Here is a 25,339-nt window from a genome sequence, read left to right on the forward strand (position 1 = left end):
CTAAGCACGTCTGCTCACCGCCATGCAGAACTAGATTCTGATACAGAGACTTAAGCTGACTCTGTCCACCTGAGTCAAATTGCCTCTTAATCTGATGGGGAGAATTAATATTTTTAAAATGATCTACCTACCCCGATTTCTGTATCTTTTCTGGCAGGCCCCGGTGTACCTCCCTAAAACACATTTTAGAATTATCAAGAGCATACTAACATCTTTCATCTGGGGGGGGGGGGGGGAGGCCGGCCAGAATTTCCTTGAATACCTTGAGACTCCCTAACACGGCGGGGGGTCTGGCGGTCCCTGACCTCCAGGCCTACTATCTAGCATCCCAATTAACTCATGTTCATGCTTGGTTCTTCCCTGATGTACCGAATGCGGCGGTTACTACTTTGGCGGCCGTGATGGGATCCTATGAGGCCCTCCTGAATTAATTGTATAGGAAAGGCCCATATCCTTCGGGTGGGGCGGGGATCTTGATGCTCTCGTATAAAATTACTCATATTTGTAATAAACGCCTAGGGGGATCCTCCTTTAATCAGTCTCCTAATACTCTGCTGTGGTATAACCCGGGACTGCCAGAGTTGTATAAATTATCGGCTCCTCAGAGATGGGCAAGCTTTGACTTGAAATATGCACACCAGTTATTTGCGGATCATGTGTTCAAGTCCTTCCCTGTCCTTCGCATGGAACTAGGTGTACCCTCTACCTGCTGGTTCCTTTATCAGCAACTTTGGCATGCGGTGGCAGCGCAATTTGGTCTCACTGGGGTGCATTTGGCGCCAGCGCGACTGGAGAGGGAACTTATAGATGCTGATCATGGGAAAATTATCTCTAAATATTATTCTTTGCTCCTGATGGACCATGAGAATAAACTGGCTAAACTTAAAGACCGTTGGTGTTCAGAGCTGCCACAGTTGGAGGAGGAAGCCTGGGACGAGCTGCTTGAGTGGCAGTTTTCTGGGATTAGAGCAGCCGGAGACAGAGTGATACAATTAAATTACTTCCATAGGATTTATTATACTCTGCATAGATTATACCAAATGGGTAGGCTTCCGTCTTCGGAATGTCACCGGTGTCAGGCACCTAAAGGTGATTTCTTTCATATGGTTTGGTCATGCCCAGGGGTGCAGGACTTCTGGAAGGGGGTGTGTTGGCTTATGGAAGAAAAACTGGCTCTTCCGAATGTCTGCTCTCCTGACAGATGCCTGCTTGGGAATCTGGCTGAGGAAGACCTTCGGCAGTCTCAGAAGATGTTATCCCGTATCTTATTTTTTTATGCTAAAAAGATGATTGCCCTACAATGGAAAAGTCCTGATCCCCCCTCTGTGGGGGCCTGGGTTTCTCTCGTTAATGGTGCTTTACCCATATACAAGCTTACGTATTTGGCTAGGGGATGCCCGAAGAAATTTGATAAAATATGGTTGGTCTGGGTGGACTCGGTGTCGGGAACCCTGGAGGTGTAGGAGGGAACTGTGTTAAGGGAGTAAAATTATATGAGTTAATGCGAGTATCCCTAAGACTCTTGATTGGTCCTCTACAATGCCTGTAGGATGTTGGTCTCCCCATGTTTAAGGGAATTACTTGGCTCAATCTGGTTACTTTCCGATGTACGTGTTATTTGTACAGCACCGGGACTCGACTTAAGATTATGTTACTATATAGGTCGGATGGTTTGGGATGGGGAGGAGGGGGGGGGGGGTTGTTTCTAATGCAGATTCAAGATGGTTTATTGTGCATAACCTTACTAGTGGCTGCATGGTTATTCTGTGTATAATTCCCTTTATATATTTACTGTCTTTTTTTGAAACTACTTTGTTGCCATTGTTTTTTTTGGCTGTTGTATGCTTTCAATTGTATTAATAAAATACCTTTAAAAAAAAGTATCCACCGGTTTTCGCCAGAGCCTCTAGTGGTGAGGATGGACTTCGAAGCGTGTGAATACTGGGTCGCGGTCTTCAGGGTCGCCCCACCAAGGGGGAAACCATTCAAGATCTGAAGGCAGATAAGCAGACAAGAGAGATCCGAGAGAATGGTCAAACAAGGCGAGGGCCAAGACGGGCAGCAGGTCAATGAGGTCAGGAACAAGCCAAAGGTCAAAAACGGGTATCAAGCAGGTAACAGGACGCAGGTTTCAGGAATACCGGAGGAGCTGCAGACAAGACCGCAAAAAGACAGTGCTGCTGAGGTGTTTAAATAAGGAAGCCTGTTGCCAATTACTGCAATTAGTCTTCACTAGGTTAACCCTTTAGATGGCAGACTCATGACAGCACATCAGTGTGCTCAGGGAGCGTTCCTAACATTGCCCCCGCCCCCCCCCTAAGGGCAACCTCCGGATGCCCAACAAACTGCTTTTCTGAGGATGGGCAAGAAAAAATGCCTGGATCAGGACTGCGGCAGGAATGTTCCTCTCAGGTTCCCAGGAATTATCTTCCGGCTCATAACCCTTCCATTTAATAAGGAACTGAAGCTGGTTACCTCTTTTCCGGCAATCAAGTACAGCCTCAACTTCGTACTCCATGTCGCCATCCACCATCACTGGTTACGGAGGTCCAGAGCTTCTGGAAGGCATTGGGAACCACGGGTTTTAAAAGAGCGACATGGAACACAGGATGGATCTGTAAGGTATCAGGTAAGGATAACTCATTAGGACACGGCATTGAGTCTTCTTTTAACGGGGAATGGGCTGATAAACGTGGGAGCCAACTTCTTGGATAGGCAGGCCAAGCGGAGGTTAGCTATGGATAAAAAGACCTGGTCACCTGGTTGGAGGATCAGTTTTCCCCTCTTTCTCCTGTCAAAGATTCTTTTGGACGCTATCTGAGCCTTGGCCAAGGTGTCCTGAGAAAGTTTGTTGTTACTCATGAAGAAGTCGATGGTGACCTGAACTGCGGGCACTCCGGAATCAGATGGGATGTCGGGCAGAAAGGAAGGATGAAACCCATAATTGGCAAAGGGAGATTGCCTATTGACAGAATGTCTTGAATTATTGAAGGCAAATTCTGCAAATGGTAGTAATGCTACCCAGTCGTCCTGGACGAAGGTGGTAAAGCACCGGAGATATTGTTCCGGGGTCTGGTTCGTCCTCTCGGTTTGCCCGTTCGTCTGCGGGTGGTAAGCTGAGGACATAGATAATTCGACTTGTAGTAGCTTACACAAGGCCCTCCAAAAGCGGGACGTGAACTATACCCCTCTGTCGGAGATAATGTTCGTGGGTACCCCGTGGAGTAGCACGATCTCCCTAATGAAGACTTCTGCAGTTTCCTTCGCAGAGGGGTACCTTTGAGGGGTAGAAAGTGGGTCATCTTAGTAAGCCGGTCTACAACCACAAAAATGGCGGAGCAACCGGCCGAAGGTGGAAGTTCCACGATAAAGTCCAAGGCGATAGTTTGCCAGGGCCAGTTAGGGATGGGGAGTGGTCTTTGGAAACCCCACGCCTTACTTCTGGCAGTTTTACTCCTGGAGCAAGAAACACAGAAAGACACATAATTTCTGCAGTCTTTTTCCATATTAGGCCACCAGAAGGTGCGTTGCATGAGGTAGAGGGTCCTATGAACGCCAAAATGGCCAGCCAGAGGGTTGTCATGGCAGGCAGCTAGAACCGACACTCTTGACTCCCTCTGGGACAAAGATTTTGTCCTTAGCCCACAAAAAACCATCCTTGCGTGACAGGGGTATCCCAGGTGAACCGGAAATGTTGGCATAGGCTTGCTCAAGATGGGATTGCAGGAGCAGAAAGTTTTTCTCAGACAGGATAGTGTCGGGTACCAAATCTTCTTACGGATTATCAAACATCCGGGACAGGGCATCCGGTTTGATATTTTTTGACACGGGCTGATAGGTAATATGGAATGAGAATCTGGAGAAGAAGAGTGCTCATCAGGCCTGGCGGGGTCTCAGTCGCTTTGCAGATCTTAAGTACTCAAGGTTCTTATGATCAGTAAATACAAGAATCGGGTGTGCCTCTCCTTCCAGTAGATATTGCCACTCTTTGAGAGCGGCTTTGATAGCTAGGAGTTCCCGGTCCCCGACATCATAGTTTCTCTCCGTGGGAGAGAGTTTCTGGGAAAAGAAGGCTATTGGGTGAGTTAAGTTTTTAGTTCCCTGTCTTTGGGAGATGACTGCCCCGACAGCAACTTCCGATGAGTCTACCTCCAGGAGATAGATAGGGTAAGGCAGGATCTGGGTGACTCAGGATTGGGGCAGAGGTAAAACGTTTTTTAAGAACCGAGAAGGCGGACTGAGCTTCAGGGGTCCATTGGAAGCTGACCTTCTTAGTAAGGTGAGTAATAGGGGCTATGATGTTAGAGAACCCCTTAATGAACCTCCTATAAAAATTGGTGTAGCCAACAAAGTGCTGTACTCCCTTTTTGTCTGATGGAGGTGGCCAGTCCAGAATGGCAGAGACCTTCTGAGGATCCATCGCTATTCCATCTGTGGAAATTATTAACCCAGAAACGGGATACTGTTCTGCTCAAAAACGCACTTCTCGGCCTTGGCGTAGAGACCATGCTGGCGAAGGCGACCGAGGACATTCCAATGTGCTCGCAATGCTGCTCTAGGGTTGTTGAGAGGATTAAGATGTCACCAAAGTATACGATGACGAAGATATAGTTCCCAAAGCGTTGGAACGTGGCAGGAGCATTACAAAGGCCAAATGGCATTACCAGATATTAGAAATGTCCGAATCTAGTGCAGTCTTCCATTCGTCACCCTCTCGGATGCGCACCAAGTTGTAAGCCCCACGAAGATCCAGCTTAGTAAACAGGACGGCAGATCTGAGTCTCTGAAAGAGTTTGGGGACTAGAGGAAGAGGATAACAGTTTTTAATAGCTTTATTTAAATCCCTATAATCAATGCAGGGTCGAAGGGTGTGATCCTTCTTCTCAACAAAGAAGATACCTGCCCCTGCTGGAGAGGTAGAGGGATGGATGAACCTCTTCTTCAGACTTTCGTCGACATAGCCTTTTAAGACGTCCAGCTCAAGTTCAGAAAGTGGGTAAATCCGGCCGAACGGGATTTCGGCTCCTGGGAGCAAGTCGATGGGGCAGTCATATGGACGGTGAGGGGGCCAGGTCTCTGCTCCCCGTTTGCTGAATACGTCCAGGAAGTCATTGTATGCTTTGGGCACCAAAGAACATACATCAGGTTCAGATTCAAGACAGAACAGTCTTGGGGAATTCAGGAGGAGCGGGTCGACAGGAATTCTTTTAGTAAAGAGATGGGAATTGGATGGTGCCTGTGATCCAATTGACTTGCGGGTTATGTGCTTGCAACCACGGTAATCCCAGGATAATGGGAAATAAGGGGAATGTGATAACATCCAGGCTGATCAGTTCCTTATAGTGAAAAAACTATCAGCGCAAGACTAAGTGAAATTCAAATGTGTATAAAATGTGCTAGAATAAATCAATATATAAATCCGGCTGCATACACAAATTGTGTCCACACCTCACAACAAAAACATAAAAATCAAAAAACGTGCTGCGCCAGAAGGGCACAAAAATAATTAGTGATTACATGAATCAACAAGTGTTATCAACAAAATATGGTGTCCATCATATGTGCTCTGATGAAACATAAATGTTCATATAAAGTGCTCCAAAGTAATGATAAGTATATCCAGGTGATGACAGGACAGCCTCAATCCCTTGTGAATCAAGCAGGAACCACCAGTGTGTGAACTCCCTCCACCAGTAAGATTGGCCTCTCACCTTGATACCAGACCCAAACGGGCCAGCATGAGCATATCAGGGGATAAACAGACTATCACAGGTAACCTCTCCAGCCTTCACCTCCGGGGGTCGATTTGTTGGGCACTCAGCCGTGCCTGCTGTTATGGCATTCAGTGTTGGAGAGTAGCACCCGAGCGATCGGCATCAGGCACGCAGGCTCCGCCTCCCTATACGCGTTACGCCTGGAGCGTGGGCTCCGTTTGGCTTCTTCGGTAGGGGTGAAGTTTGATTTAATGCGATTTTATGATGCGATTTTATGTAATAAAGATGTTTTTATGCGATGATTTTAGGAGAAACACCCGGGGGATGGCGGCGCAGTCACGCGGTCTCTGGTAGTGATTTAGTAGATCTATATATGTTTTAAATTGCCCCCTCGATATAATAGCTAGTGACACCGAAGATCACAGGAAGTGTATCTTTTGGTTCCGGTGTCCTGTGCATAGCTCAGAGTGAGGAGGACATGTGACCGCTGGCCAATCCACCGTTAGCAGCATTGGTAAATAGGCGAGGCTGGACACGCAAACTTCACCCCTACCGAAGAAGCCAAACGGAGCCCACGCTCCAGGCGTAACGCGTATAGGGAGGCGGAGCCTGTGTGCCTGACGCCGATCGCTCGGGTGCTACTCTCCAACACTGAATGCCATAACAGCAGGCACGGCTGAGTGCCCAACAAATCGACCCCCGGAGGTGAAGGCTGGAGAGGTTACCTGTGATAGTCTGTTTATCCCCTGATATGCTCATGCTGGCCCGTTTGGATCTGGTATCAAGGTGAGAGGCCAATCTTACTGGTGGAGGGAGTTCACACACTGGTGGTTCCTGCTTGATTCCAGAAAAAAAGGGGGGTTTGGTGCAAACCAAAAACCGCGCAAGTGGTTCAACCGTGTATATATGTATAAATATGTAAATATATAATCAATAAATATAAACATAAAATTATATGTGAATATAGATATTAATAATTAATAAATATTGATTATTTACAGGAATTGCTTCCTTGTAGTGAGCGGCAACAAAAAAAGCAAGGTGCTGAACAATTGTTTAAAAGAATGGGTAGTGTCGCGCTCAAACATAAAGTGCTTGTGCAGATATTTAAACCTTAATTCAAAAATTAAAAATACATGATAGGTGACAATCTAAAAAATCAATCAATCTGTGCTCAATATTGTAAAGTGCAAACAGTCCATATGCAGCATCAAACAGTCCACATCTCTTTGGTGTCACACAAATTAGCAGAGACTTGATGTTAGTGCAGATTAACCTTCACCTCCACACTTCACCCAGTGATCTAGTAAAGTACTCCTTACCGGAAATATATGACCCCTTAATTATAGGGGGTCACATAGGCAATATCTCCACTCAGTACACACGATCCTCAGCTCCTCTGTTACACAGTGGGTAATCCAGCATCAAGCCCTTATAGTGTAGCTCGGATCAGGTGGCAAACATGGGTGGGACAAAAAGGAGACTCTCATGGTGCAGTACATCTAAACATATCGCTTTATTTAAAAAGTATTGCACTTACTCGAATCACCATAAAACAATCGCCTTTCTCATAAAAACATCCAGCGAGGGTTGTGAGCACTGCCGATCGCACAGCGCTCCTCTAACCCGGAAATGGCTACGGTCTCACGTTTCCCTTCCCGACGTACGTTTCGTCAGTACGACCTGACGTCATCAGGGGATCATGTGACCGTATGTTTACTTCTCATATTTTTCTGATTTCTTACACACCCACTTGTGTTTAAAACTGCAGCAATGGAAATATTTGAGTTTATGAACAACCGCAATACAGCAGATATATTCACAGCCAAAAGTGCTGTCTCTAAGGATATGGAACAAAATGTTAAATCCCTAAAAAATGTGCTCGAGAAAAAGATTCGAGTATGGTGGGATATAGCAACCTTGGAGCAGTACTCCAAAATGAAAATGACACCAAGAAGGTTACGTTGGGATCTGGGTCCAAACGATGGATTGGTTGACCCAGACCTCAACAAAGATTGGTTCGATTTCTTCAATCAGTGTGAGGCCAGACTTATTAGCCTTATTCTACTACGTAGAAAAACTAAAATGAATAAATTAGAAGAAAAGATAAGCGAACTAAAAACCACCTTGGAACCATTTAAAGATAATGCTGAATTTAAGGATAAGATCACCCAGACACAGAAATTTCTAGATAAGGTAGATAAGGACACCAGAAATAAGAAAATTACCAAATACCAAAGAGATCAAATAGACTACAAAGAGTCTAAGGTATACAAATGGCAGGATCAACCTGAAGGCCAGAATGGCAGTAGCAATTCTGGCCAGGTCCAATCACCGGCAGTAGGTGAAACAGGGATTGAAAGATTCATTAACCCTAATTTTACACCCATTGGGGGAGCACCTAATTTTGACAATGAAAGAACCCAAGGAAGCTCAAACAGGAAAACGAGATACCAACATCCAAACTACAACTCTCCGAGATTCAATGTACCTACATATAATAGCTATTCTCCATTAGCTTATGCCCCAAACTACCAACAGAATGAGGTTTTTCCGAGAAGGGGGCGAGGTGGCGCCCCGGGACAAAGGGGGAGAGGAAAAGGCCCCAACCACCAAAATGGAGCCCCGCGCGGCCAGAGGGGTGGGAGAAGAGGCCGCCCTTGGCAGAGGGGAGGAGGACCCCCACAATGGTGGAGACCCCAACAACCATGGCCTCAGGAGAATTACTGGGAACAAGAGAACCCAGGACAGAATTGGGTAAGGGATACCTATCCCCAATATCAACAGGAACAGACCCCCCTAAGAAATGGCCCCCCACCTGGAAGACAAGAAAACAGAGGAGAGGATGCAGGGGCGGAAGAAAGAAACAAAAGAAAAAGAGAATCCTAGGGGCAGGAATCTTCAACCTTAGTGACGCCCAATTTTCCACTGATGAATTAAAATTATTGGAATTGGGCCTTAAATTCGCCCCTGATAGAGGTGTTGACAAGTTCAACACATACATTGATATTGAAAAATACATAAGAAAACTCAAAATTAAAAAACACTTTCTAGAGAAACCTTTGAGCCAGAATCCTATGAGTTCTGAATTTCAAAATAGTGGACTTAGAAATAAATCCACTTTCAATCCACCCAAAGCCTCCAATCACTGTTTGGAGGTCTTCAAAAATATGGTGGAAGATGATGTTAAAAAGATCAAAACCAATTCAAGCAATCGAAATGACATACAAAAAGGACTGGAAGAATTAGAAAAAAGGAAGAATATAGTAATCAGAGGAGCTGATAAAGGAGGTGGAATCGTAGTTCTAAACAAAAATGATTATAAAGAAGAACTCGATAGACTAGTAGGTGACACCGTCACCTACAAGAAGCTGAAAAACAACCCCACCAAAACCTTGAAAGACAAATTAAACAAATTGGTGAAAAAAGCCAAAGAAAACGGGATCCTTACAAAGAAAGAAGCACAGTACCTTGTACCAAAAGCACCCAGACTACCAACTATATACCAGCTGCCGAAAATCCACAAACATAAAACTAAGCCGCCCGGCAGGCCAATTATAAGTGGAATTGGATCTATTTTCTCCAGGATTGGAGAATACATTGATCATTTTTTGCAGCCTATAATACCTACCTATCCGTCCCATCTACAAGACAGTAAACATCTAATTAACATCTTAGAAGAATTAGAAGTACAATCGAACACTATCCTAGTGACCATAGATGTGGAATCGTTGTACACGAGTTTAAAACAATCAGACGTGATAGACACCACCATTGCTGCCTTAAACTCTAAAACCAATCTCCAACCAATACAAAAAAAGTTTATATGCGATGCCCTTGGCCTGGCAATGGGCAACAACTACTTTTGGCACGATGGTAGTCACTATAACCAAATTAAGGGCGTGGCAATGGGTGCTAAATATGCACCAAGTGTCGCTAACATCCTTCTGGGCCAATGGGAAAAGGAGGTAATTTTCAAGAACCCCAACCCATCGTTAACCTTATACAAAAGGTTCATTGATGATCTGCTAGTCCTATGGAGTGGTTCGGAGGAGGACCTAAAGAAATTCCTGGCAGAAATCAATGATAATCAGTATGGGCTGGTATTCACAGCCACTTGGGAGACTGAATCCGTGAATTTCCTTGACTTGACCCTGGTAAAAGAGGGCAATCAGATCTGTACCAAGAGTTTCTTCAAGGACACGGATAGGAATAGTTATATTCCCACAAGAAGTTGCCATCATCCCAAGTGGCTGGGAGCTATACCGAAGGGACAGTACATGCGCATAAGACGCAACTGTAAGAAAGAAGAAGACTACTTGACCCAATCAAATCTGTTAACATCTAGGTTTGTTGAAAAAGGGTACAAATTGGAAGAAGTTTTGAAAACAAGAGAACTTGTGCGACAAATGCCGAGGAAAGATCTGCTGAAAACGAAAAAGAAGAATAAGAACAGCAATGGAGAAATAGCGTTCCTAACCAACTTTAATAGGGATTATAAAAAAGTTGAAGCCATTATGAGAAAACATTGGCCAATTTTGAAAAAAGATAAGACCTTGAACAAAATATTACCGGAAAAAACAATTTTCATTTATCGAAAAGCCCCTAATCTTAGACACAGCATTGCTCCAAATATACCAGACCCGCCCACCAATAAACCAACTTTCTTAGATGTAAATGTTTTTTTTCGTTGTGGGAGGTGCAATGCGTGCAAGAAAACAAAGAAAAATCCAAGGAAAACCACCACCTTCCAATCTAATGTTACCGGTCAGCAATTCAATATCAAAAAATTCATTTCATGTAGATCCACCCACGTTACATACCTGATAACTTGTCCTTGTGGCCTCCAGTATATTGGAAGGACCACAAGACAATTATCGGTGCGTATTAACGAACACGTTAAAAACGTGAGGAAGGGATTTCCAAAACATAGCCTCTCCAATCATTTCCGCTTGTACCACAATAAGGATCCTTCAAAAATGACTTTTTGTGGTATTGATAGAGTAATAAACCATTGGAGAGGAGGAAACATGACTCAAAAAATATCCATTAATGAAACCCAATGGATATATAAAATGAACACATTGCAACCTTTAGGTATGAACATTGAGATAGATTTGAATTGCTTTATATCCAACTTTTAATAATTTTTAATCTTTAATTTTTTAAAAAATTTTTAAATTTTAATCTTTTTAACCAAAAATAAAATTAAAATTAATTTTAACTTGTCTCTAATAATAACAAAATTGAGGTAGTATATGAAAATTTATGATATAAACTCAATTAATTTGCAAAATGTTGTTTAATTTATTTAGTACTGAAATGGTTAATGAATTCACTAGGTTATGCATTTGTATCAATACCGCTATTGATGGAATTTCAATAATGTAACGTGAGGCATTCCACCACAAACCCAGTAAGCACAGTTGCGGTCCAAGGTTTTAAACTAAGCAATTTTGCTTTGGGTATATATTAAAAAGAAATAAATTGCGGCGTCATTGCTGCAATATTATGATATCATCCTTTTTGTTCTAAGCAGGCTCCCTTAATGATTCTGATCCGAGTCATGCGGGCGGGGTTACAAATTAAGGAGTTTCTGATTGGATGCCAAGCGGTGTATTCTCAATAAATATGAGAAGTAAACATACGGTCACATGATCCCCTGATGACGTCAGGTCGTACTGACGAAACGTACGTCGGGAAGGGAAACGTGAGACCGTAGCCATTTCCGGGTTAGAGGAGCGCTGTGCGATCGGCAGTGCTCACAACCCTCGCTGGATGTTTTTATGAGAAAGGCGATTGTTTTATGGTGATTCGAGTAAGTGCAATACTTTTTAAATAAAGCGATATGTTTAGATGTACTGCACCATGAGAGTCTCCTTTTTGTCCCACCCATGTTTGCCACCTGATCCGAGCTACACTATAAGGGCTTGATGCTGGATTACCCACTGTGTAACAGAGGAGCTGAGGATCGTGTGTACTGAGTGGAGATATTGCCTATGTGACCCCCTATAATTAAGGGGTCATATATTTCCGGTAAGGAGTACCTTACTAGATCACTGGGTGAAGTGTGGAGGTGAAGGTTAATCTGCACTAACATCAAGTCTCTGCTAATTTGTGTGACACCAAAGAGATGTGGACTGTTTGATGCTGCATATGGACTGTTTGCACTTTACAATATTGAGCACAGATTGATTGATTTTTTAGATTGTCACCTATCATGTATTTTTAATTTTTGAATTAAGGTTTAAATATCTGCACAAGCACTTTATGTTTGAGCGCGACACTACCCATTCTTTTAAACAATTGTTCCTGCTTGATTCACAAGGGATTGAGGCTGTCCTGTCATCACCTGGATATACTTATTACTTTGGAGCACTTTATATGAACATTTATGTTTCATCAGAGCACATATGATGGACACCATATTTTGTTGATAACACTTGTTGATTCATGTAATCACTAATTATTTTTGTGCCCTTCTGGCGCAGCACGTTTTTTGATTTTTATGATCAGTTTCTTATGGCCGGAGGAGGAGACCATAGGAAGGGGGAAAGTTTCTGGGGTCATGGGCCCGGATTTGATGCGGGAGCCATCGGCCAGGAAGATGGTGACGTCCTGGGTCTTGAGTCGGAGAGGTACGCCATGTTGCAGGGCGAACGATCAATCAATGAAACAACGGCAGGCTCCCGAGTCAATGATCGCTGTGACTGGGACGGGTCCTTCCGGAAGCTGTAATGACACAGGAAACGCTAAGTGGGAGGAACTGGTAACAGATGCCACACAACTGGATGGTGAGACAGGCAGGAACTTATGGTATTTTGCCGGGCAGGAGCGCACATAGTGGCCCGCCTAACCGCAATACAGGCAAAGGTTACCCAACTGGTGATGGCGTCTCTCCTCCGGGGACAAAGCAGGTTGTATGATCCCAAATTGCATAGGTTCAGGCATATCTGAGGCGACTCCAGCAAGAGCAGGGTTGGTAGGAGCTGACCCAGCGGAAGAAAAGTGTGCAGGAGGAGCAACTCGTGGTAGCATCCAGGCTGGCCTGAACCGCTGCAGAGATCATTCTGCTCTGCGCTCCTGTAGCCGCCGGTCAATTTGAATGGCATGGGAAATCAAATTTTGCAGGGCATCGGGAACACCTACCCGTGCCAGCTCATCCTTCCAACGGTGAGGCTTCTCTTGCAGGCTCCGTCATGGCTATCTTGTACTGTTAGGGATACAAATGGTAGCCTGATGGCAGAGGAAGGCCCCACGTGTGCCGGAGGAGGAGCTTAGATGGGAACCCCCAAGGTAAGTGACACAGGCTAACCTGAGGTGTGGAATCTAAGTATCCACCGGTTTTCGCCAGAACCTCTAGTGGTGAGGTTGGAATTCGCTGTGTGTGAATACCAGGTCGCAGTCCTCAGGGTCGCCCCACCAAGGTGGAAACTGGTCAATACCCGAAGGCAGATAAGCAGACAAGGGAGATCCGAGAGAATGGTCAAACAAGCCGAGGGTCAGGACGGGCAGCAGGTCAACGAGGTCAGGAACAAGCCAAAGGTCAAAAACGGGTATCAAGCGGGTAACAGGATGCAGGTTTTAGGAACACCGGAGGAGCTGCAGACAAGACAGCAAAGACACAGTGCTGCTGAGGTGTTTAAATAAGGCAGCCTGTTGCCAATTACTGCAATTAGTCTGCACTAGGTTAACCCTTTAGATGGCAGACTCATGACAGCATATCAGTGTGCTCAGGGAGTGTTCCTAACAGGTACTCTGAAGGGCTGGAGACAGCTACTCAGGTACTCTGATAGGTACTCAGGTACTCTGAAGGGCTGGAGACAGGTACTCAGGTACTCCGATGACATGTACTCGGGAACTCTGATGGGCTGCAGAGAGGTACTTGGGTACTCTGATGGGCTAGAGACAGGTACTCAGGTAATCTGATGGGCTGCAAATAGATACTCGGGTAATCTGATGGGCTGGAGACAGATACTCGGGTACTCTGCGCTGGAGACAGGTACTCGGGTACTCAGATGGGCTACAGAGAGGTACTCCGATGACAGGCACTCGGGCACTCTGATGAGCTGGTGACAGGTACTCGGGTACTCTGATGACCCAGGTACCTGTCATCAGAGTACACGAGTACCTGTCATCTGAGTACCTGCCATCGGAGTACCCCAATACCTGTCATCAGAGTACCCGAGTACTTGTCATCAGAGTACCTGTCATCGGAGTAGCAGAGTACCTGTCAACGGAGTACCCGAGGACCTGTCATCCGAGTACCCAGGTACCTGTCATCAGAGTACCCGAGTACCTGTCATCAGAGTACCCGAGTACCTGTCATCAGAGTACCCGAGTACCTGTCATCAGAGTACCCGAGTACCTGTCATCAGAATACCCAAATACCTGTCATCAGAGTACCCAAATACCTGTCATCAGAGTACCCGAGTACCTGTCATCAGAGTACCTGTCACCAGCCCATCAGAGTACCCGAGTACCTGTCATCAGAGTACCTGATGGGCTGGTGACAGGTACTAAGGTACTCTGATGGGCTGGTGACATGTACTTTCATGGGCTGGTGAAAGGTACTTTGATGGGCTAGTGACAGGTATTTTATTGGGGGGGGGGGGGAGGCAATCAGTGTGTTTTAGTGTGCACTGTATGATTGGTAACTAGCTGATACTGCAATCTCCTCCTCACACAAGATCGGTGTGTGAGGAGGAGAGGCCGGTAACAGCCAGTTATCGGGTTTGTTGACATTCTGTGACCGGCTGTGATTGGACACAGCCGGTCATGTGGCTCTTTACCCAGATCGGGGATAGACTGTGTCAGAGTGACACTCTCCATCCCCGATTGCCGCTCTGTGCACCCCTGGGGACGCGCACATAGACAGTGCATGTGGCCGGCTGTGATTGGACACAGCCGGTCACATGGTAAAGAGACATTTTTTTATTGGCTCCTTACACTGATCGGGGATGGGCTGTTTCCCAAGGGACACGCTGCATCCCTGATCGCAGCCCTGAAAGTCCCCGGGGGCGCGGGAGAGCAGCGAAAATGGGCAGACATCATATGACGCCCGCCCAGAGGGTCATTTTACATCACGCCGGTAGGAAAGAGGTTAAAGTGCATCTAAAATGCAAATCTTTTTTTAATTTTGGATACAGTAGGGAACAGTTACATATGCTGTCAGAGATTTTTTTTATGCCATCTGTGTTTTATTAGGGAGATTTTCATTTACTTCCCGTCTTGCAGACTCAACAGGAAGTGAAATCATATCTTTCCAACATGAGGAAAATCCCCAATTAGAGAGCTGTCACAGGAACAAGTGTCCTCAATGAAAGATCCTTCCTCTACTTTTGTACTGGTGGCAACTATACATTTTAGATTTATCCTCACTTTCATTCTTGATTACTTTGGTGATAAGCACAATTGCAGACTGAGAATCTCCCATAGTGGCAGAAATACTAAAAAAAAAAAAAAAAAAAAAAAAACACAATCCTATTCAAATCTTAAAAAAAAAAAAGACTGCCTTAGTTAAGTCAGCTATAATATACAGTATACATGGGATACAATCTTATGCTGAACACATTTCGCCATCCACACAATTGGGGTGGATGAAGGAATCCTCTCCACTACATGACTATATTTGGCCACCAGGACTCCTCCGCTGTCAGGATACACTGATCAGTGCTGCAGGAGCTAATCTAATGAAAAATTTCCAACATTCTGTTTGAGAAGCCAATCAATAAATCAATTTCTCTCTAGCAGGAATCGCCATAGATGGATCAAAATGTGGCTGGTTCCTGTTGAACTGGTCAAATTTCAATCCATTTTGTGCCGGCTTTGTTCCCAAAATCTAGCAATTTTGCATACATCTTTATACCAATTACATTAGAACCCTGCTCTCTCTCTAGTTCTCTTATTTTCTACCCATATTTGTATGTGACTGTTTATTTTGGGACAAGCAAGGACTTTCAATTTCAGAAGTTAATCTTACCATATTAAAGATATCTTCTTCAGCACCACAGATCCCGCTGCTGGCAATACATGCATTATGTTCGGCATCTTCTATGTCATGGCGTGATGCATTCACCTATATGTTAATCAAGATATAGGATGACATTTTGAAGAAAGTGGTTCTGAAGTTCTTTAAAACATTTAAAAAACAAGAACAAAACAATAAAATATGAGCATTTTTTTTACCAACATGATGCTGTGTTGCTGCTTACAGGCATATTAAATGACAGTAAAAAAAGCAAATCTCCCTCACACAGCAGTAATCAACTGGGGGGCCGGGTTCACAATGGTGTGACATACGCTCCAACTTCAAGTGCACATGTCTTAACTGGTCCGATCCAAGTCAGTCCGACTATGAAAAAGGTTCCTGCACTACTTTGGTCTGTTTTCAGTCCATTCAATATCATTGAAGTTGGATCAAAGTCGGATCATCATCGTAACTTATGCTCTAAAGATATTGAAAGGAAACCCCATACCAAAGTGAAAAAAAAAAAAAAAGTGTTGTTGGTTCCCCCCTCCAAGACCATACCGGGAAGGGTCTGTTATGAGGGGAAACCCCACGCCATTTTTTTTTTTTTTTGGCGTGGGGCCCTCTCCAAAATCCATACCAGATCCTTATGTTGATGGGAACAAGGGCCTCTTCCTGAAATCCCTGGGCGGTGGTTGTGGGAATCTGTGGGCAGGGGACTTATCAGAATCTAGAAGCCCCCTTTAACAAGGTGACCTCCAGATCCCACCCCCCGATGTGAATGAGTATGGGGTACATTGTACCCCTAAACCATTAACCCCCCCCCCCAAAAAAAAAAAACGTATTGTGTAAATAAAAACAAAATGTCCCCAGTTGTAGCTCAAACGTCTCTTCTTTCTCTGGTCTTCTCCCTCCGGTGATGTTTTCTTCCTCCGGTCTTCTCCTCCGCCGACCCGGTCCTTCTCCGACGCTCCTAAAGGATGGCATATCCCACTGGAGAGACCCCCTTAAGGTTAGCAGCATGTCTTTCATGGTGACATCTGTGATTGTTTGCCCCGTGGTAGGGAAGGCATCAAGCTGTAGGCCGTTAGTGTCTGATTCCTCCATATCCTCTCCCACACTATTGTCTGATGTAGCTGCCTCATTGTGAACTGATAGCATTCTTTTTTTGCTTGGCCGGGCTGCTAGATGGGGAGGATGGCAGTGGATGCTGTCCACCGTCTGACTCACCAGTGTCCCCAGTGTGCAGGGAGATGAGTGATGGCCGGCGCTGGACTGCTGGAGCGATGCATCACGGCTTCCTGCTCCGGTGCCATCTTGGCTGATCCGGGCAACCGCTGGAGAGAAGAATTCTGTCAGCTTTTTTGGCCTCTCTCTCTCCCTCCTCTTCCCCGCTGATGCCATTGTGGTTCCCTTGGCTTGTGTCTCTCTGGTCGTGATTTTTCTCTGGATGGCCGCTGTGGATTGCTGTGTGGTACCCGTTGTTCAGAGCGGCGGTATCACACGTCCATCTGCTCCGGCTGCCGGCTCCGCCCCTCTTCCCTAATGTTCTTAAAGGAAGGTTTTTGAAGAACAGACAGTACCAAGTGAAGATCCCACGGAGGTAACAGGGATCGTATCGGAGGAGCCAATGGCGAACCCCTTGAATAAAAGTGCAAATCAAAGCATGAGTAGCTAAAGGGCATTGAAAACACACAGCCAAAGCTGACATTTGGCATTTAATAGTACCCATGGCTAACTGCTGTTCAACCCCTCTTTGGAGAAAGGTCAAAATCCTAGCCACCGAAAAAAGGCGAGGATGCCTTCAGCGATTCACACCATGAGATGTACGTTTCCACGTACGATGATAGATCTTCCTGGAGGTAGATCTTCTAGCCTTCAACAGTGTAGGAATTATTCCAGAGTCAGAAAGATCCCTGTCCTTCAATACCTGGCTTTCAACAGCCATGCCTTTAAAGCCAGCGACTGTAAAGCAGGATGGAAGATCGACCCTTGAGACAGCAAGACCCTGAGAGGAAGTCTCCAAGGAGCATCGGCGACCATGCTTACCAGATCTGCATACCAAGACCAGAGAGGCCAGTTTGGGGCCACCAGAATGACTGGAATCCCTTCCACCTCTATTCTGCGCAGAAGCCTCCGCAGGAGTTTCAGCAGAGGGAACGCATAGATCAGCCGATACTGACCCCAAGGAGCCACCAGTGCATCTGTAGCGCCGGCCAGAGGATCCCGAGATGTGGCTACAAACCTCTGTACCTTCTTGTTGAGTTAAAAGGATAACAGGTCAACCTCGGGTGTCCCCCACTGGACACTCAGCAGGTGAAACACCTCCGGGTGCAGGGATCATTCCCCCTGAACCAACACCTGACGACTCAGGTAATCCGCCTGCCAGCTCTCCACTTATGGGGAATGCACGGCGGAAAGGGCTGGAACAAAATTTTCTGCCCATTTCAGGATCTTGGCCACCTTCTGGGCCACCAGGACACTTCTGGTGCCCCCCTGATGATTGATGTAAGCCACGGCTCTGGCGTTGTCTGATTGAATCCGAACTGGACAACCCTGCAGAGGATTTGAATTAAGAGTTCCAGAAAATTGATTGGTAATCTGGACTCCTCCACAGTCCAGGACCCCTGGACACACAGCTTCCCAAGCACTCCTCCCCAGCCGGACAGGTTAGCATCTGTGGTTACCACAGCCCAATACAATAGGATGAAGGACTTGCCCTGGTGTAGGGCCAACGAGTGAAGCCACCACAGAAGAGCACTCTTTGTGCTGTGAATCACCCTTTTGGTTGGTTTGGTACATTGGCGCAAGAAGAGGCCTCAGTGTGGGCTAGTCCTGGGGACCCGGGGGGGGAGGGAGAAAAGGGGAGGGGAAGGGGAAAAAAACAGGGGTCAGGGGGTCCCAAGTGCAGGGGGTAGCTGTCCACTGTAGCGGCTGCCAGCAGGAGAGACAGAAGTAAATCAGTATCACACTCACATATTGTAGGTGAAAGAGGCAGTTCAGCAAGATGTGTGGGTCATCTGGGGCATCACTGGAGCGAGTCCTGGTGGTGGAGGCTGTTGGTCCCAATGAGAAAGGCAGGGGGGTTCCTCCGTTTGTGCAGGGGCGGCCTCGGTGGTGTCCGTGGACTCCTCGTGGAACGCTGGCACTCGTGGGTCCTGGGATCCTGACATTCCTGGCGGTGATGTGGGACGCTACGGCGACGCGTTTGTGGAGCATGCGCTCCTCCTTCAGGCCATGAATGCGCCATATTGGAAAAGTGCATTTATGCTGTGATTTGGATGGTGGCCTGGGGAAGGCAAAAGGTGGGTCGTGGATGGCTGAAAGAGGTGGAGGATCGGTGTTTGGCTACTAGGGTTAGTGTGTAGGCAAAAAACGGAAGGAGAGGGACCTAATATGAAGTGAACAGGGAAGGAGGACAAGAACAATAAAATATAATATATAAATGAAAACTGAAAAATGGATGACCAGAAAGAAGTTGCAGATTAGAGGGATGGGGATGATGAAGAGAAGGGGGGGGAGGGAATGTGTGTAAGTGTCACAGGTGTGCATAGCTGTATGTTAGATACAGCAGGACACAGAAAAGGCGCATGACAGTGGTGAGGTGGAAGGCGGGGGGCATTTTTTTTTTGGGGGGGGGGGGGTTGGTGGTGTTTTGCATGGACCTCTATATAATAAAAAAGGGGGTGGCGGCGGGGGAGCGCTAATAGGAGTTGGGAAAGAGTATTAAGGACGAAATGGAGGGAATGGTAATGGGTGTATGGGTGGAGGGGGTATTTGGACGAGAAAATGTTTGGTATAATTAGGAACGGTGGGTAGGATATGTGTATTAATATGGGGGAGAGGGATTCCTGTATTACCCGTGCCTTGTCCTGGCACACTTCATTGATGCACGTCACCCAGGTCAGCATCAGGCCGTGGCATATTCCCTTCACCCACATACAGGGCCCACCATCCACTGCACCCCACCCAAACATATACAAACCCCCCCCCCCCCACTACCAGCTCATATGCACCTCCACCCATGCATCCCCCCACTAACATGGATCTCCTACAGGACATAGAAGACGCCAAGTATGAAGATTTAGAACACCTTTTCACCCTTCTCCCCACAACTCTTTTTTCACCCCATCACAAGATCCCTACCGACAAAATCAAAGGTTGCACCAACACTTTCAGGAAAATAGAACAACTCATATCCTCCGCTAAACACCAATGGTGGGACAAATTCTTCCTGGAGCATTATATTTCCCTGGCCATATCCCCCCGTGGCCTTAGAATCCTGAAAATCTGCCCATTCCTCTCCACCGAACTGGCCACAGAGTGGTCACAAGTCTCTGAATTTTGCACTTAAAAGTGGATGCAACTTATTATCCAACAACGTGACGCCAAATACTCCCACATTATGCAACAGATCCACCACTACATCAACAGTCTCACACATTACACCCCCACATACCCACTAGATGGCTCCTTACCCTTAAAAAAACATACCAAGCTGGATGAAGACAAACTTCTCAAAACCAAACTAGGTAAAATCCGACAGGATCTAGATGACTACAACTCTAAAAAGGTTTTCAATTGGAAAAAAAACCTCTAGGAACCTACCAACAATACCACCTACCAGCCACCCCCATCTCCCCCTACCCTTACTACCCCCATTCCCCCGGCCACGCCTACTAATACCCCCCCATCTGCTTACCCCACACACCCGCGCCCCCCCCCCACGCCCCGACCTAAATCACGCCAGTCTCCCAAGCCCCAAAGAAACAAAAGAACCCGCATTCGAAAAGACCACCCCCCTTCCCCCACCAGTACCCGCTCTTGCCCCCCCACCCCCCACACATCCCTTGAGCAGCCACTGCCCACCTCCCACAGCCCCCCACCACCCACTTTGGCTAACCTACCCGCCATCTTCTGTTCCATCACGCCTAGAGGGCCCAGCCACGCCGCAGGAACCCATTCTCAGATATCCTCACACCCCTCCACCCACCCCCCCCCCCTCTTCCCCCACATTGTCCAACTCCACACTGGCACCAGACCCTAGGACCCCCATGACCACCAGCATTTTTTAGTGCCCCCCCCCCCCACACACCAATCCACAACCAGTCCAAGGCAAAAAGAAAACTAGACAGAGGAAAGCGGGGGGCAAACATAGAAACCCCCAAAAGGGGCGAAACTACACACACAGCCAAAATCTTCAACTTATCATCACACACCCTCTCCACCTCCACCCAGAGGGCCGTTTTACACTGGAAGAATTATACATTGATGACGACGATGAAGACCTCTCCCTGTTCACACAACACCCATTCTCCTCACCCCCAGTCAAATTTTCCTCATTTAAACCCAAATCAGTCTTCAACCCAGTCCACTCCAAGGGCCCATACCTTCAAACCTTCTACCAAGTGGTTTACTCTGACATCGTTAAACTTTGCCAGTCTGCCCCTCCCACCCATCCCAACCTATCCCCCAGTGAGAGACAAGCCCTCAAGTAGCTCACCCAGAACCCCAATCTTATCATTAAGACAGCTGACAAGGGCGGAGGTATAGAAATACAAAACAAAACCGACTACCTAGATGAAGCCCACAGGCTCCTTTCCGACACTTTCACCTACCATAAGCTCAACCGAGATTCCCTGATCCCATTCCAAGCTGAGGCTCAGTCTTTGACCATGCAGGCACACAAGGCCGGCATAATCAATAAACATGAACTGGCTTTTTTCAATAGAGATTTTTTCGCCACACCGTATTTCTACCACATCCCCAAGATCCACAAAAATTCCACCAAGCCACCCAGTAGGCCTATAGTAGCCGCCATGGACAGCCTAACTAGCCCCTTCTCCCAAAATGTCGATCAATTCCTCCAACCCCTAGCCCAGAATCTCCCGGCATACATCAGAGATGGAGTGTAAAGCCCCGTACACACGTACCGATGGTCGGCTTACAAATGTTCCTCTTTTCTCCCCGGGATGTCGGTGTCTGCTGAAAAGTGCAAAGACAGCACAAGGACAGCACAAGAATTTTGTCCGCCGACTGCAGAAGTGATGTCATGTAATGGTTAACTTTCCCTGTGTTTTCTATTTTCTGAGCATGCCCAGTCTTGCAAATCTGCGGTCTGTCGGCCGAATTGTGTACTGACAGGCGAACAATCGTCCGTTCTGGTGTCGGCATACAAATATTTTCATGTTTGCACGAAAGACTTTTGTCCGCGGATTGTGCGCAGACATCTGTCGGAGGCACCATACTAACACGCGTACAATCGGCAGATCCTTCGTCCACCGACGTTTGTATGCCGACGATCGGTACGTGTGTACGGGCCTTAACTCCTTGAACAACTTTCCCATTACTCCTGGGAACCATCCTACATGTGGGCATCCCTCGATGTAAACTCCCTATACACCTCCATCCCCCACAACATAGGCCTCAGAGCCGTCACCCATTTACTCATGGAGGATCCCACCATTAACCCACAACCAGCCAATTTCATCAGCAAAGCCACAGAGTTATGCCTTCACAAAAACTACTTTGAATTCAATGGAGAGTTCTTCCTCCAGGTCACTGGCACAGCTATGGGGGCAAATTTTGCCCCCAGCTATGCCAACCTAACCATGGGTTATTGGGAAGCCAACAACATCTGGCAAAATAATCAGTTTGCCACCCATATCATCTACTACGGTTTATACATAGATGACATCACTGTCATCTGGCATGTCCCCAAACCTCTCTTCCAACTGTTCGTCAGTCACTGCAACAACAACACTTACAATCTCTCATTCACCTCGGTATGCGACCCCACAGAACTCGCCTTTTTAGACCTCCTACTATACCACCAAGAAAAACACATATTGGCCAAAAACTACACCAAGCCCACTGCAGGCAATTCTTTCCTGCATTTCCAAAGCTGGCACCACCCAAGATGGATCTCAAACATCCCCAAGAGTCAATTCTGCCAACTCAGAAGGAATTGCACCAAGGAACATGACTACACTGAACAGAGCAGCCTACTAACTCAAAAATTTGTTGAGAAGGGTTAACCTCAGCCCCCCATCAATGAAGCTTACTCCCGGTACACAAACATTCCCGTCCCCACCCCCAAAGACGCACCCACAATGCAGCCTATACGCTTCACCACCCAATTCCACGTCAAATTTCGTAAAATGGAACAGATCCTTGCTAAACATTGGCCCATCCTATTGGAAGACCCCCACCTAAAATCCGCCATCCCCCCCAAGCCTAAGGTTTCCTACCGAAAGGCCAGAAGCATCAAAACTCTGGTAGCCCCAAGCAAACTTAAACAAGAACAAAAACCCACACAGCTACCCCATGCCTTATCCCACTCGTTGGGATGTACCAATGTCGCAAAGCCCTATGTCTTACCTGCAAGCACATACAACATGGACAGAAAGAATTCAACATAAAAGGCAAAACATACACCATTAAACACTTCTACAACTGCTCATCAGAATACGTGGTCTACTGCCTCCACTGCACCTGTGGTCTGTTTTATGTAGGGAGAACCATCCGGACCCTAAGAAAACGGTTTGGTGAACACCACCTCCTAGTCGAGGCCGGCAAAGATAAACATAGTGTGCCCAGACACTTTGCTGAACACCACAAACAATCGTCCACAGGTATGCGTGTCTGGGTCATTGAGTCCATCCCCAACTCATTCCCACAAACAGAGCATTTCAAGTGACTGTGTCGCAGAGAAATGTTCTGGATTTACACGCTCTACACCCTCGCGCCTGGAGGCCTGAACGAGGAAATTGAAACAAACACCTTATTGTAACGCTTCTCCATGCACCTCACCCACATTCTTCCAATCCCCCCTTCCCCAGTCTTTTTTTCCCCCTCTTCCCTCCCCCCGCCAAAATAAACCCCAAAAAAAACCCCACCCGGTATCACCCCCTCCAAATCTCTCTCCCCCCACATTAATACACATATCCTACCCACCGTTCCTAATTATACCAAACCTTTTCTCGTCCAAATACCCCCTCCACCCATACACCCACTACCATTCCCTCCATTTCGTCCTTAATACTCTTTCCCAACTCCTATTAGCGCGTCCCTATCACCCCCCCCCTAATTTTTATGATATAGGGGTCCATGCAAAACACCACCAAACCCCATCCATTATAAAATATATATATTATATTTTATTGTTCTTGTCCTCCTTTCCTGTTCACTTAGCCATATTAGATCCCTCTCCTTCTGTTTTTTTGCCTACACACTCCCCCTAGTGGCCAAACACCGATCCTCCACCTCTTTCAGCCTTCCACGCCCCGCCTTTTGCCTTCCCCAGGCCACCATCCAAATCACAGCATAAATGCACTTTTCCAATATGGCGCATTCACAGCCTAAAAAAAGGAGCGCATGCTCCGTAAAAGCGTCCCGCATCACCGCCAGGAGTAAAGTCAGGATCCCAGGACCCATGAGTGCCAGCGTTCCACCAGCTGACGGGGAGTCCACAGACACCAACGAGGGGGCCCCTGCGCAAATGGAGGAACCCCCCTGCCTCTCTCATCGGGACCCACAGCCTCCACCACCAGGCTTCGCTCCAGTGATGCCCCAGATGACCCACACATCTTGCTGAACTGCCTCTCATTCACCTTACATAGTTACATAGTTTGTGAGGTTGAAAAAAGACATCAGTCCATCCAGTTCAACCTATGATGCGCATGCGTGTTTGCTGTTAACCGTACATTGTATACCCCTGTATGTTGTGGTCTTTAAGGTGCCCATCTAATAGTCTTTTGAAACTATCGATGCTCCCTGCTGATACTACTGCTTGTGGAAGCAAATTCCACATCCTTACTGCTCTGACAGTGAAGAACCCCTTACGTATTTTAAGGTTAAACCGTTTTTCCTCTAGTTTTAGTGAGTGGCTCCAGATGTGGCGGGACCAGAGTCTTGTCGAGTGGGAGAATAATCTCTTTATTTCTGGAGTGAATACCCTTTTTTATACATGCCAGTATTCTGTTGGCTTTGCTTGCAGCGGCTTGGCATTGCATGCCACTGCCTAGCCTGGTGTCCACTAGGACCCCAGGTCCTTTTCCATCTTAGATTCACCCAGTGGTTTCCCCTCTAGTGAGTAGCTTGTTTTCGTATTTCTGACGCCCAAGTGCATTACTTTACATTTTTCAACATTAAACCTCATCTGCCATGTAGTTGCCTACCCCATTATTTTGTTCAGGTCCGCTTGTAAGGTTTCCACATCCTGCATAGAAGAAATTGGCATGCTTAGTTTAGTATCATCCGCAAATACTGAGATTGTACTCGATATCCCCTCCTCTAGATCATTTATGAATAAAACAGGATTGGCCCCAGGACAGAACCTTGGGGGACCCCACTTTCCACACCCACCCAATCCGAGTACTCCCCATTAATCACCACCCTCTGGACTCTCCCCTGGAGCCAGTTCTCTATCCAGGTACTCACCCTATGGTCCATACCTACATTCCTTAGTTTGAACAGTAAGCGCTTGTGGGGAACGGTGTCAAAGGCCTTTTCAAGGTCTAGATACACCACATCCACAGGCTTACCTTTATCTAGGTGGCAGCTCATTTCATTGTAGAAGGTTAATAGATTGGTTTGGCAAGAACGATTTTTCATGAATCCATGCTGATTACTACTAATAATACCTTTTTCATTA

At 46.6% G+C, this 25,339-nt stretch overlaps 1 protein-coding gene across 3 annotated transcripts in view; it reads right to left on the reverse strand.

The window, feature by feature from the left end:
• Positions 1 to 25,339, reverse strand: part of RRN3 (RRN3 homolog, RNA polymerase I transcription factor) — a 1,162,251-nt gene that overhangs the window by 399,825 nt on the left and 737,087 nt on the right. For all 3 annotated transcript variants that reach the window (XM_082260368.1, XM_082260367.1, XM_082260369.1), the window contains exon 9: positions 15,697 to 15,792. In XM_082260368.1, the coding sequence (XP_082116494.1) occupies positions 15,697 to 15,792 (96 nt within the window). The remainder of the gene's footprint in view (positions 1 to 15,696; positions 15,793 to 25,339) is intronic.

This window comes from Pelophylax lessonae (assembly GCF_965119305.1).
Source record: "Pelophylax lessonae genome assembly, chromosome: 6".
In the NCBI taxonomy this organism is placed as follows: domain Eukaryota; kingdom Metazoa; phylum Chordata; class Amphibia; order Anura; family Ranidae; genus Pelophylax; species Pelophylax lessonae.